This window comes from Colossoma macropomum, unplaced genomic scaffold (assembly GCF_904425465.1).
Source record: "Colossoma macropomum unplaced genomic scaffold, Colossoma_macropomum, whole genome shotgun sequence".
NCBI classification, from domain to species: domain Eukaryota; kingdom Metazoa; phylum Chordata; class Actinopteri; order Characiformes; family Serrasalmidae; genus Colossoma; species Colossoma macropomum.
The window spans coordinates 5,716,878-5,732,327 of NW_023494797.1; the positions used below are offsets into that span (position 1 = coordinate 5,716,878).

General features: G+C 40.4%; 1 protein-coding gene across 1 annotated transcript in view; it reads right to left on the reverse strand.

The window, feature by feature from the left end:
- igdcc3 (immunoglobulin superfamily, DCC subclass, member 3) overlaps window positions 1-15,450 on the reverse strand; it is a 128,938-nt gene that overhangs the window by 12,561 nt on the left and 100,927 nt on the right. The window contains exons 6-7 of the mRNA XM_036584499.1: window positions 11,879-12,037; window positions 7,707-7,872 (exon numbers count right to left, since the gene is read on the reverse strand). Of these exons, the coding sequence (XP_036440392.1) occupies window positions 7,707-7,872; window positions 11,879-12,037 (325 nt within the window). The remainder of the gene's footprint in view (window positions 1-7,706; window positions 7,873-11,878; window positions 12,038-15,450) is intronic.

A 15,450-nucleotide genomic window follows, 5' to 3' on the forward strand; every position in this document is an offset into this window, starting at 1 on the left:
CTCTCTTCTGTCTCTCACTCTCTATCTCTTCCTTCCTCATTTCTCTCCCTCTCTTTCTTTGGCCAAATCCCATTTCACCCCTCACCCCTACCACTTAGCCCTTAGCCCTCTGTTTGTGCGTTCACATCTAGGGTTAGGGTGTCCCGATTTTTGTTGAGATAGAGGGGTAGGGTGAAGTGTTAGGGCTACATGGCCCCCCAGACTGAGGTTTTAGAGGCACACTCCAAACAGAGTGTTACGAGGAAAAGAAAAACCAGCAAGATGGCTGCACACGCAACCAAAGAAAACATAAATGTGAGAATTTTCTCTGGTAAAATATATGATAATCATTGTATTATGTTAGTTTTATGTCGTTTTAATGTATTATGGCCCTTTTCTTCATAACAAGCACACAACATTGCTAGCAGTATGCTAATGTCTCAGTAGCGAATTAGCTAAATTTCACGTTCCACCTTAAATAGTCCAGCAGCATTGAGGCCTGAAGCGCCAGAATATACCTGCTGCTCGATTTGAGGTGGAACAAGAACTTCAAATGAGAAGTTGGTAAATAGCTGACTTCAGCTTCATGTCACTGAAGAATTAGGGGTGGGCAATAATAAATAATTGTCACATCCCCCCTCTTTAAAGGCATATGATTCCCTAAGTGTAACTAAAGACCAGCAGTGAGGCTGCTGAACTTTACCCTCCTCTGCTATCACTGCAGACTGGCAGGGTTGCCTGTTTTCTCTCTCACAGTGTTTCTGTTGTATTATAGCAGATAGCCAGCTTGTGGCAGTGTGTGTGTGAGAATGGAGTATTGGTTTGTATTTATCTGAAAACATTCCCACCTTTTCATTCTTTTCATTCCTCCAACAGTTTGATATTAGAAATTAACATGACTTTTGTTTTAGATTTATAGGTCTCTCTCCATGCAAAGAGATAAGAGCCTGGAGCAAAGAGATATGCATGAGTGGAAACATATATAATCTTTGCTGGAAATAATGACCTGAAGGCTTTTACAAGATGGCCATAGAGTGGACAGACATTCCTTTAAGGATTTTGGTTGAACTGCTGCACCATTTAAGTTGGAACGGGAAAATCTGAACAAGGAGCTGACTCCAGCTTTGTGTCAAAGTGGTTAGCCCACATGTACAGGTTTCTGCTGACTGTAGCTGGGATGCTGCCATCAAAAATAAACTTTATCCACTCAGGTGCAGCTGACAACAGAACAGTCCCTGTGCTTAGCTCTTAGCTTCGACATAATGCTAACGGCTCCGGCGTCTGTGAAAAAAAAAATTACACACCTTAGCAAAGGTAGTTCTCAAGCAGTGGGTGGAGATACTCAGATGGGGGGCGGTATAATTCTAATGAACCTGCACTTGACGTAGAAAGAGGCATCTAAAGCTTGTTGAATCCCATGTTTTCTCACTGAGTTGTCTTATGTTAGTTTGTGGATCGCCGGGCACTTTACATACCCACATGTGTGCACAAACGCGCAAAAACAAGAACGTTTTTCATAATATGACTCCTTTTAATAAGTCAGGATTTATTATTGATGTTTTGCTATAAATTTGATTTATATTACATACTAATTACATTTCTACATAATTAATCATTAGGGTTTGACCAATATGACAATTTTGTGTCCAACACTGCTTTCAGGGGCAAAAAATTCTGATAATCAATAGTATTGGCTGATATAATTATTATACACTCCTTGAAGGTTTGGAATCATTAGCCACGTTTAAATGCCGCCTGATAATCCGTTAATAATCTGACTAACATGCCTCCATGTATACGCCTCAGTCGGACTAGACTGGTCCAATTGAAGCCATTCGGAATACAATTTCAATCCATTTGAATGAGGTGGGTAATCCTGTAAATAATCCATTAAGCAGAACAATAATAACCATGTAAACGCCTGTATCTGATTACATCCACAGTCAGAAAGTTTAAGTAGGTTCTGCGCATGTGCATCGCATCATAGCTAAAGTTCATAACGTTTAGCATGGCGGGAGCAGAAACTGGTCTGTAGAGGAGAGGAAGTTTGCTGCTTTGAACTTCAAAAGATGGTGGTGGGACTGGCGTCCAGCTGATGTGTCTCAGAACACGACGTCTTCCTCTCGCCCTTCTTTAATAAGTACATGTGAAGTATGTTTTCCTGAAGATGCCATCATTTTATTGTAATTAAAAACACAAGCGCACCAGCTGAAAACTCACGTATCGCACTGTTGCTCATCTCACGCTGACCGCTGACTGGACTCACGTGATGCTCATTGTCATAGTAACATCTACTCTTAAGTGGTACTCTGTGCACAGGCATCATTTTGGATTGGATTACTTGTAGTGCGCATGTAAACGGAGATTTTCCATCAGATTGTTGAATAGAGTGAGCATAAAAACACCTCAGTCTTAATCTGTAATCAGAATGTATTTAATCGGATTGGCAAAAATCTTGGCATGTAAACATTTACCAATTTTTTGTGCAGATGCTTGTATAATATGACTGTATTAAGAGGCTTGCACTCTACAGCTTTCTGTTACATCAGCTAACAGATGCCCACGTTGGCGAGCATCATGCTGACTGAAGGGGGAGGCAGAGGGGAAGGGGAGGGCACCCCTAGCCACCCTGTGGAAGCAAGACCAATTATGCTCTCCACAGCATCACTGACTGAACTTGCAATCTCCCGATAACAGGGCCAATGCTTAGATGGCTGCATCACCAAGGAGCCCCGTATTTCACAACTTTTTGTTATTTTAACCATGATGGTGCTCTGTGTTCAGTTCCCTAGTTAAGCCTGTATTTCTGTCACATAGTTAAACAGGGGGAGACTCACAGTGGGCTCCCTGATTGTACCACTGCTTAGTTTTTTCAAATTGTCGAGATATTGGAAGTTTTCATCCCAGTGATGGTACGATAAAAAGGTCTGGAGTTACTGGTGACATTTTTGATGATAACAATAACACCACATGTCTTCAGTATTGGCCATTATTATTAATAACAGCAACTTAAACATTTGTTTTTAAAGGCTGAACATAAACACAACAGGTAAAAATCCTAGATCAACAGATAAGTGAGAAATATAAAGATGTAGAACAAAGAACAGCAACGAGAGCTGAAAAAAAACATGATGATAAAAATGCTGCAAATCCATAAATTACATCTCGTGGATTACTTTTTATACCAAGTACGATATGGTGTGTCAAACCTGAGTTGCGTCGTGTAACATGCGAAATTATGTTGCAGGAAACTCAGAAGTTTCACTGAAGGACAGAACAATCATTCAGACAGCTTAAATCTATATTTGGTAAACATGCCCTGCTGAGGGGCGTTCAGTTTGTCGCGGTGAGTCCTGTAAGGGTCAGTTTATAGTGACTTTATGCGGAAGGGGAGTTATTGAGCTGGTGTGAACCAGGTGGAATTCATTAATACACTCATTCTGTTTAATTAACAGGATTTCTATTTTTGTACACACACATATTAAGACAACACCTGTCCAGCTGGCCATGACAGAGCGGGGGAGAGGGCCTGTGGTGTGCTGCCATGGCTACGGACTGCCGGGTGAGATAGCAACCTGAGCAAGACTGTTTAAGACCAGCTTCACACAGGTTCACACTCCCTACAGGATGCCTACTGCTGGCCCATGCCTTAGCGGTGTAGACGCCAGCTACTAGACTTTAAAGGCACCACATCCTACATTTTTCTTGTGTTTTATTATTTTTTCCCCCTGAGGTCCACTTATAACATTTGTGTGGTTTTGATTTGATGTGAGAAAGAGAGAGAGAGAGAGAGAGAAAGAGAGAGAGAGAGGCAAGTGGACAGTTTCTCCAGGCTTAGGGGGAAAATAACTGATTGCAATGAGGGTCAAAGGTCAAGGCCAGTGCTGATGTCCTTCTATTCTGAGAGGTTGATAAGGCACGAAATGGAGTCAGGAACAACACAAAAGAAGGACTAACAGGAATTTTCTCTCTTTTTCTTTCTCTGAATCTTCTCAGAAGCAATAGTGTCAGGTATATTGGCTGGAAATGTTCTCCACATGTATCTAACAAACACTGTAACGTATATTTACCTACACAGAACTTTCTGTGCTTTTCTATGCATTCCCCTACATAACCTATTCTTTCTAAAAGAGAGGTTGTATTTGTTATTATTGCAAGGGTTTTAGTTTTGTTTAGTCAGAAATGAAGTAGATTTTTACCGGGAGAAGAGGATGGTGTTAAAGATAAAGAGCTCAGCCAGGCTTCTATTCAAATGCCAATGGAAGTGAATCAGTGTCAGTCATTTCATGTATGCAGCAGTTTGAGAAATGCACACAACAGAGTCATGCCTTTACGTGTGTGTGTGTGTGTGTGTGTGTTTTCAGGGCTGCTGGTGCATGGTTTATGTTTATAGAATGGTGACCTTGCCGCTATGGAGCTTCAACACCACATATGTATATGTATGTATATACATATATATGCAAAAGTATCTTGCAAATGTATTCAACCCCCTTAAAAGTCATCAGATTTGTCTGGATTACAAATTGCAAATGACACTGATATTTTTATATATTTTGAAAGACTGACCATCAATAATTAATTTAAAGCAATATTCCTTAATATTATGTAAGAAAATATTAAGAAATTAAACTTTTAAACTGAAAAATACTGTTACTATTCAAACTCTGTGCTGTGAATACAAAGTTATAGACATGCACAACATAGTAAATATTTTAATATATATTTTAATATATATTTAATATTTAAATTTTTTTAAAGATCTGCTGACAATAATGTATTCTGACTTGGAACATTTACTTTAAGAACATATTGTTTTGCAATAAAAATACTGACTGGAACAATCTGTGTGTCATTTGTAATCCAGATGAATCTGATCCCATATAAAGGGAATGAATACCTTCTGCAAGGCATTGTATATATTCCAGGGTTTCGACTGAACATGTATGCCTGTGTGTGCGTGTGTGTACACTCCATGATTGTGTGCACATGCCTAATTGATTGTAGTTTGCTTTTCTTGTCCGATCATCCTGAAGGTCAGCTACATGTGAGCACGCACAACTGACCACACAAACACCTACCCATCACAATGACAAAAAACAGAGCGTACCGTCCACTCATCATTTCAGCATCTACATTCACTGCTTAAGGAACAAACTATAAGGCTTCTATAACTGTTAATAGTTGAATTATAACAACAGCCAAATAAAATTCATATACTTCAACCCACTAGATACAAACATACAAATCTGCAAACTTCATTTAGACTATAAAACACCTTTTAGTACAAATTAATACTCAAACGAACCAAAGTTGGACAGATGGACAGATAGACATAGACATTTTTAATATAAAATAATATCTAAATAAAACCATTGGATGAATGAATTAGTGGATAGATGGACAGAGAGACAGATAGACATGCTTCAGTATACTCAAAGGTCCATATCTCTTTCTACGCTCCATTACACTTGCACCAGCAATCGATTCACACTTACAGCCTCCCCACTGCTGTAGCTGTGTGTGTGTGTGTGTGTGTGTGTGTGTGTGTGTGTGTGTGTGTGTGTGTGTGTGTGTGTGTTTTGGCACTGAATATTTCAGTATGACAGCTACACATCAGCAATAGCACAGATATATAAGACAGCTCTTTACATCTGCTTATTCCTGTCCCACTGACCTCAATAAGGGCCATTTGAACACTGCAGTGCTCCCAGCCTCACTGGGTCAGAGACCCCACCATCACGACAGCCAAACACACACAACAGTATGACAAAGTTCACTTAAATATTCGAATCCTGTCATGCGCACAGCACACTGTCGATCTTTACAAACCGTGTTTCCGTATTTCCCATGTGAGGTGTAAACAAAACAGCTCAAAGCGCAATACAGAGTCAGAAATATCCCATTTCAACCATAGTTGGATAACCTAATAACCCTGGAGAAAACAAATAGGCAGGGACAGCCACGGGTATAAATCCAATTCCCACACTGGAGCGACAGAGAGCGCTCCGGATGCAATCTAAGAATCATTTCTCGAAGGCAAAAGTCTTGCCAGGTGTTGTGACATTGAAATAAATTAACACTGCCTCTGAACAAAAAAAAAAGCAACTGCAGCAAGTGTCAGAAAAAACAGTCACACGCATCTATTTTTAGAAACACTGATTCAAGCTCGGGTCAAATTCACAACACTGGTAGAGATTCAGTAAAGCTACTTCCTTGGTAAGCTCACCTCCAATGTTTCCTTCTTACAAGCTGCACAGTTCCAAGCAAATTTCAAGCAAATGTTCAGTCCTAGGCCTTGGGACGTCATATTCTGTAGGTGTTTATACTTTCCTTAATCTAACATGAGGAGCACATACTATATCGACAGCTGATATATTATTGACCCATAAATGGAAAATGTAAGTATTATTATCGGTCTGATACTGGAATTACAGCTAATAATTACTCAGTTATTAACTAATAACTTGGCATCTCAACTGCTGTTCTTTTCAAAGGTTCTTTGATGACGGAATCACTTACTGAAATGGATGGCACAGTGTGTAACACCACAACCTCACAAACAGGTTTCGATTCCCCGTCCAGGCAGGGATGTCGCTGCTGCACTAATAAAAGTTCTAGGCATGACTAACTTTATGCTTATCTACCATTATAAGTCACCCTGGATTGACTCCTCAGACACTTGTTCATTTATTTAATTTCCAGTCAACAAGTAAAATACAAGTTATTCATGTCTCAGCACGAGGAAAAAAGCAGAAAACACAAATTTATCAGAAAATTACACTCAACAACGAAATATAATTTTAAAACGTTCAGTATTTAATAAGTTCACTCTTTTGCCTTTATTATAGATTCCATTATTTTTGGGAGACCTGCTTTCAGCTTTTCAAAGAAATCTGCGGGGATATTTTTCCACACCTCTAAAGTTCAGTCTTAGAAGTTGGATGCATTTCTTGCTTCTCATGATCCAAGTAATCCCACACACTGAGTGATGTTGAGGTCTGGAATGTAATATTGGATTCTGATACTGTTATTAGTCACAATAAGAAGTTAAATATTGGTTGTCATCATTGACTCAAAAATCCGCACACATATCCATAACTAATTAGACGTCCCTTCTAATTAGTATATTTAGCTACTTTAACATGCACCCATTGCTGATACATGTGTTCAAGTAAACGCATATAGCTTCTGTAGTCTCCAAAGAAAAGCACTGCAACAGCACGCAAGATAAACATGCCCAATGCTAAGCAATGACTAGAGGGGCATAAAGCCCCCAGCACTGGGCTGTGGAACAGGGGATCATTGTCTAGAGTGATGCAGCTCCCTCCAATACCTTTGGGACGAGTTGGAGTGGAGTTTGTGATCCAGAACTAATCATCAGTAGCTGACCTCACTAATGCTCTTGCAGCTGAATGCAATAAAATCCAACATGTAGTGTAAAGCCTTTCCAGAGGAGTAGAGGCTGTTACTGCAGCAAAGAGGGAAAACTCCCTATTAATACCCTTGATTTCAGAAGAAACGCTGGGTGAGCGGGTGTCTACAAACTTTTGATCTAGTGTAGGCGACCACATCACCATTTAGTACTGTAAGCTGGATCAAGGATCCTCAGAACTGGTTCATCTGCCTTTACCAAACCATTGGTCACCAATCCAGTGTACAGTACTCCAAAATGAGACCATATCGAACCCAGACAGTATAATTGAGGTTTGTAGAAGCTTGGCTCTCACCTATTGTTGTTCCTGAGCTTGACGTGACCTCCAGGCTCCAGGATCTGGCCATTCTTGAGCCAGGTCAGCTGGGGTGGGGGTTCACCCTGGGCCAGGCAAGTGAAGATAGCAGTTGTGCCCACCGGCCGTGCTATAGACTGGGGAGGCTGAACAAACTCTGCTGGAGCTAAAGAAAGCAGAGAGAGAGAGAGAGAGATATTATTCATTTACATGTTTATTATTAGTAGCGCCAACATTACTATTGTTTTCTTCACTTTACTGATTACTCTTTTATTTTCTTTCTATGTTTAATTCCACTGAATTGAATAAATTCCATTTAATAATGTTGTATTTGCTCTGCTTAGCCAGCATTATAGTGTTTGAGAGGCCAAGAAAGTGTCAGCTGGATTTAACTGAAAGAAAAAGAGCAATGATGAAGAAAGCAAAAGGAGGCAATCAAGAGAAATAAAAAGAGAATGTGCAATTCTAAGGATTACTGTGTTTGATCACATTATGAGCGTGTTGTGACTGTGGTAATAGGCAGCAGGAATAAGCTCAGAATAAGCTTCAGATAAACTTCATTACGCTGGTGGAGAACTGATTTCAAAAGAAGGAGAGAGAAGCAGAGAATCTATACCCGACATCCAGCGCAAATTACAATAGATTAAGTGATGTAGAAGCAGGTTTCAGGCTGGCGAGAGTGGGGGCTGCTTTACAGTGATGTGACAAAGACATAAAGCCTGCAAGTGAGGCCTCTAGAGAGAAGTCCACGACCCCCAAAGTCTAAATGCAGAATTGCCCTTTTCCTCAGCCATGTTCCATTAGCTGTAACCGATGCAGAGTTGCCGTTAATCCAATACGTGATTACTTCTTAATTAGGTTGCGTTTAGTTTAGCCGGAAATTCATGATTAGCAGCCGATTAGCGGCTGCTGCCTTGATATTGCAATTTCCCTTCCTGCAATTACTGCCATATCGTTTGTATCCACAGCCGTATTATATGATACATCAAGGCTGACGTCCATAGTGTGATAGGCTTATTCATTTAGGCAATAAACCCTGCATGCGCCGGCCACCAAAAGAATCAAAGTTGCTAGGTTTGCGAAGGCGGGGACGCCATTAGGGGCCCATCAGAGTGAGTTTAGTGGAGATGGATCTCTTTTAAAAGAGATTAATCCAGTGAACCTCTTGTCCTTGCACTGCAGTGGAGATATGTGCTCTTGGTAGCTACGCTACAGACTCGGTGGATAAAGGAGCAATAGAAAGTGAGAGAGATAGAAAAGGAGGGGAGAGAGAGAGAGACATACACTATATGGCCAAATGTATGTGGACACCCCTTCAAATCATTAAGTTCAGGTGTTTCAACCACACTGTTCTCTGTTGCATCACTCACTACAGAGTTCTGAACTGCCACTGGAAGCAACATCACCACAAGAACTGTGCATCAGGAGCTTCATGAAATGGGAGCAGCTGCACACAAGCCTAAGATTACTATGTGAAATGCAGGCGTTGGCTGGAGTGGTGTAAAGCACATCGCCACTGGACTCTAGAATAGTGGAAATGTGTTCTCTAGAGTGGTGAATCACACTTCACTCTCTGACAGTCTAATGAGCGCATCCAAGTTCTACCAGAATGAAAACAGTAAACTTTGGTGGAGGTGGGACTTTGACATTACGTTATTTTTTACACTCTTGTGAAGAATGTGTGATCACAAGGAAACATGTAATATCACATGAAAAACCTGTGATTTGAATGACAAATCTGGGTTTGGTGGATACCAGGAGAATGCTATCTACTGGAATGAAAAGTGCCAAAGTTTGGTTGAGGAGGGATAATGGTCTGGAGTTCAGCCTCTTAGTTCCAGTGAAGGGTAATGTTAATGATATTATTGTGCAAAGACATTGCAGACAAATGTGCTTCCAACTTTGTGGTAACAGTTTGGGGAAGGACCTTTCCTGTTACAGCATCACTGTGCCCCTGCACACAAAGCAAGCTCCATAATGACATAGTTTGTTGAGTTTGGTGTGTAGGACCTCCAGTGGCCTGCACAGAGCCCTGAACTCAACCCCAATGAATACCTTTGGGATGAACTGGAACATTGATTGCAAGCCAGGCTTTCTCATCCAACATCAGTATCTGACCTCACAAACGCTCTTTTGACTGAATGTGTACAAATAGACACTCTCCAAAATGTTGAAACTCTTCCTATAAGAGTTATAGCCACAAGGGGGGGGGCAACTCCATATCAATACCCATGGATTTGGAATGGGATGCTGATCAAGTTAATATAGGTGTGATGGTCATGTGTCCACATACTTTTGGCCATACAGTGTTCATAGAGCAAAGGGCAGAGACTGATAAGAGAGAGAGACCTAAGGGGAAAGGCAAACATATAGATAAAAGTGGAAGCTACAGGGAAGTTTTTATTAATCTCCTTAAAACACGCTAATCTCAACCACTGCAGCCCTGAGCTACATAGCATCACTACACAACTCTTCACAGCCTTTCAGTAGTAGCTCTTTAAAATACTCTATGCTAACACTCCCAGCACTCAAGCAGCATCAGAGCAGCTTGAACAGCGATGTGCCTGCGTATATGTGCTAACAGCGTTTGATTTGTGATCATTAGCTCCTTTTAGCATTCACCCACTGCCACCTGTGAAAACCAAGAGAGAAAAAAAAATACACTGTGCTTTGAGCTGGTAAGTACACTGTGCTAGTTCATATAGTCTTCAGCGTATCAGATCACTTCCAAGGTGAGGGTGCACTTCTTTCTGCTTCTTTCTGCTTGCAGCAATCAATAAGATGATCACAGGCATTGACACACAATTAACAGCATGACTTTTCCATCTCGGAGCGGCATAATGCAGTGGCCTTGCCTCCTGCTGATCAGGAAGATTAAATGAAGTATTGACCATGCCCTAGCATTACTATCAGCTCCGTGAGGCTGTGAGCTCTGGTCGATGCTTCCTGCTATCGTACATCAGCTCCATTCCAAAGGCTAGCCTGCAGCTAATAAAGGTGGATCCTCTGTAACACTGTCCTATGAAGGTTCCTTACACATGCGTAGTGTACTACAGTTTGTACACTCTTACCATTAATATTGGCTATTCAAAGGGCTAAGACTGATTTTTGATAATTCTTCATTATACATTTTAGAAAGTTGACACCAAACTAAACCACTTTCAACAGAGACTTTTGAAACACAGCTTATGTGAACCATTTACATTTCAACACAAATGCTGCAGATGAGGGTTATGCATTATGATCGACAGAAGTCCTCGAAAACTGTCAGAATATAGGCTGCATTTTCAGCTTTATTTGAAAGATCCTTCTAAAAGGAACTACTTTTGTTGATGTGGCAGTCTAGAAATGCAGCCCATCTTTACTGTAGCCTGGCTTTTGAAGAACTTTCTAGTCACTGCATTTTCTAAAACTCTTTGGGTGCACGGCACACCAGCCTGGTCATCCTGACTATAATCAGTCTGGTCACTCTAGCTATAATCAGTCTAGTTACTTTAGTTACAATCAGTCTGGTCACTCTAGCTATAATCAGTCTGGTCACTCTAGCTATGATCAGTCTGGTCAGTCTAGCTATAATCAGTCTGGTTACTCTAGTTACAGTCAGTCTGGTCACTCTAGCTATAATCAGTCTGGTCAGTCTAGCTATGATCAGTCTGGTCAGTCTAGCTATAATCAGTCTGGTTACTCTAGTTACAATCAGTCTGGTCACTCTAGCTATAATCAGTCTGGTCAGTCTAGCTATTATCAGTCTGGTTACTCCAGCTGTAATCAGCCTGGTTACTCTAGCTATGGCTATGATCAGTCTGGTCACTCTGATTTAATCAGTCAGGTCACTCTTGCTATTATCAGTCTGGTCACTCTGATTTAATCAGTCTGGTCACTCTATTATTAGTTGGGTCACTTTAGCTATAATCGGTCTGGTCACTCTAGCTATTATCATCTGGTCACTCTAGTTGTAATCAGTCTGGTCACTCTGATTTAATCAGGCTAATCACTCTAGTCATTCTAGCTATAATCAGGCTGATCACTTTAGCTATAATCAGGCTGGTCATTTTAGCTTTAAGCAGTTTGGTCACTCTAGCTACAATCAGTCTATTCACTCTAGCCAACCCAACTTTAGGTTAGTTTAGCTTATAGACTTATTTGAGAAAAGCGTAGGTTCAATGACTCACCTTGCACCACCAGTCGCCCCTGAGCGGTCCGGCGCAGACGGGTGCCTGGTTTGTTGGCTGCACAGACGTAAACACCCGAGTGCTGCACTCTGACATCAGAAATCATCAGGTTACCCGTGCCCAACACCTGGATACCCTCAACTCCAATCGGCCGTCCGTCTATCAGAGAGAGGGAGAGACATTTTGGAAGAAAAATTACAAAACTACAGCAACACTAATAAACAGTCTAGAGATACCGTGACACATCAGTGAGTGTCGCTATTAAAGGAATGGCTCAGACAATAATGCCAGTAGTGCTAACAATTAATGAAGGCGAATGAAGGAATTATGTAAATGATATCTTGGTGGCTACTAGCTTCCTTTCATTGTTAACAGATGTTTACCAAAAATCATGGCAAGGTGGTTATTGATCAACAATCAGATGAACTAAACTATATGAAGCGCAAACATTCCAAAAAGCATCCCATAGATGAATACTTTTTCAGAAAAATGTACAATCTGTTCTTATTTTTACATTATACAGAAATAAGTCAGACTGTAATAGAGAAAGAGAGAGTGGGAGTTTTGTCCGTTGAGGTTCCTTATGTTTTTTTTTTGTACTGGAGCTACGTGGCTAATGTCTCGAATAAATAGTGAAACCATATGGCCACCAATTAGCATCATGCAAACTGCATGCCTATATCATCACACACTTGCTTCAAACCATGTGGAGCTGTTACGCAATCTCAAACCATCTTGCCTACATTGTTTATACATCGATGCTGTTATCTAAACAAATGAACACCATCACAGACTTCAGCATGGCTGCTACTACTGTTTTTAGGGATGCTTTTGTTTGCTTTTATAGAGATCAGTATAGATAACCTACACAGTGTTGCTGTTTGAGAAAAACTCCCCATTTCTGTCATTTTTTATGTTTTCACAGAATTTGAAAATGCTTTTTATTATGGGTCAAAATCACATGCTGAATGGAGCAATAGAAATGCTCCCAAATTATTTGGAAAAACATGTAGTTCCACTGATTTCAACCCGCAGAACGTTTTTTCCTTCTCCTGTAAATTTACGAGATACGAGGTTTAATCGTGACAGTGATGATACAGATTTTAAAGACAGTGTCATACGGTGCCACATTTTCACGTCAGGTTTTAGGTTTAAGCTTTAAGGTTTGGTACCCACAGCAGCAGCTGTACACCAAGCTTTCAGACTGCGTGACCACCACCAAGAGAACAATGGGGCCGATCTGAGTGAGGGGTTTGTGGGAGGTGCCGTGAGAGAGGGGACGTGAGGCAAAATACAAACGCCAGTGACGCAGGAGAATTCCGTTGCCATGGCACCACTGTGTGTGTTCGGTCATGTGAGGGGCAAATGCTGGTGTGTGACTGCCTCTCGTTCCAGCTCTGCTGCAGCCCAACTGGGGTCCTCCATGTGTGTGTGTGTGTGTGTATGTGTTTGTGCCGGATCATCTGAGCTCAGTGCCTTGTAGGGCTGTCACCATTACTCAGTTAAACTCATTTAAAAAATATTGATTAAAACTGACCTTCAAAATGAATTGGCAATAATTAGTAGCATGTTCTAAACTGTCCTACTGGTTTCTCTTGCAGTAAGGAACAGAGTCTGATGGTTCCATTTAGAAGCATTTAAATGGATCCATTCTGCTCCACATGAAGATTTATATACTTTTTGGTTAAATAATTTCACTGCAAAAACGACATGTGAAGTCTTCTTAAACATCGTTGAAATACCAAAACCTTTTGACTTGTTTTTGTTTTTGTTCCTTATTCCATTGGTGGATAATTTTGCCTTTTCATCATAAAATCTAATAAAAAAGTTAATTATCTGCATTATTTCTTGAAATAAGTAAACTTATTTGCCAATGGAATCCCTTCTAGAAAAGTCATACACTATATGGCCAAAAGTATGTGGACACCTGACCATCACACCTGTATGAGCTTGCTAGACATCCCACTCCAAAGCCATGGGCATTAATTTGGAGTTCAGGACTTTTCTTTTTCAGGCTAGATGAGGTCAGGGCTTTTTGTGGGCCACTGGAGTTGGCAAACCTGTCTTTACAGGCCTCACTGTGTGTGTGCAGGAGTGCAGTCATGCTGGAACAGGAATGGGCCTTCCCCAAACTGTTACCATAATGTTATAAGCATATAACTGTGTAAAATGTCTTTGTATGCAGTAGCATTAACATCACCCGTCACTGGAACTAAGGGGCCCCAGACCATTATCCCTCCTCAACCAGACTTTACTGTTGGCACTATGCATTCTGGTAGGTAGCGTTCTCCTGGTATCCATCAAATCCAGATTTGTCCATCAGATTACAGCTTTTTCATGTGATATGACGTTTTTACATGTGATCACACATTTTTCACAAGAGTGTAAAAAAAGCAAGCGTAAAGTGTCAAGAAACTAAAAAAATGTATGTGTAACTCATGGTAAGTCACTTTAGATGAAATTACTTACGACAAGTGAAAATTGCTAGAAGGAAGTTAAGTAATCTTAAAGTATATCAGAGATGGGGACTTGAATCACACATTGACTCAAACTCGTCCTTAACTGACTCGTGACAACTCAGAGTCGAGGCAAAGAGTCATCAAATTTCAGCTTGAGGAAAAAAAATGCTGTAAATGTGTAAAACTTCAATTATGCCAATTATGAGTGGTCATTTTCACAATGCTGTTCTCCCACAGCTCACAGGGGTGTCAGGTTTGATATGGATTATAAAAAACAAGCCTTTTATTATAGAAAAACTTTTAGTCTGATGGACAGAATGAAGTGGCTACAGGTGATAATTGCAGTGTTCAAAAAAAAAAAAGAGGCAAAACAACTTGAAACAGTTGGCTAGTGTGTAGTTTGAACAGTGAGTATGCTTGTTGCTAAGTTTGCTTAGTTTAGTAAGTTTAGTTTGTCACATTCCTTTAAATCTTACTAAAATTGAAGAAATATTAGCTATTTAGACTAAACATACAACTACTTCACTTGCTCAGATATATTCTTTTGCAATGTTCGTACTCAACATTGCTACAGTGTGTTATTGTTCAGTTAAGTTTGTTCATTGTTTAGGCTTTTTAAAAAATGGATTATGCAATTATTCATCCAAATAATCAACATATTAAACTGTTTATTAAAATAAACAGTACTAGTATTATCACTATTATAAAAAATATACTCTGACTTTATTAGTAGCATCACTACCCCTCACTACAGTCCTCAGCCGGTCTGTGACATTTCTTAAATGTGCTTTCAATCAGAAAATCAATTATAAATGTTACCCCTGGATCTGTACACATCGCTTCAAATTAAACAAGACTCTAACATTTCTCCTTCAGTCTAGCCCCTTCTTTCTTACACCCCCCCCAGCGTTCACTGTCATCCACTCTATATTCATGTTATTATTATGCTGCGCATTAAGATGCCTGGCAGGCGGATGTTAGCCGAGCGTAATTTAGAATGACTAGCCGTAATTGTCTGACATCTGCCAAGTCAAGTTATACAGAGCTAAAGCCTAATAGCCTATTCAGCGCACTAAAGACCAAACGGAGAGCCATGATTTAAAAAGCCAATAA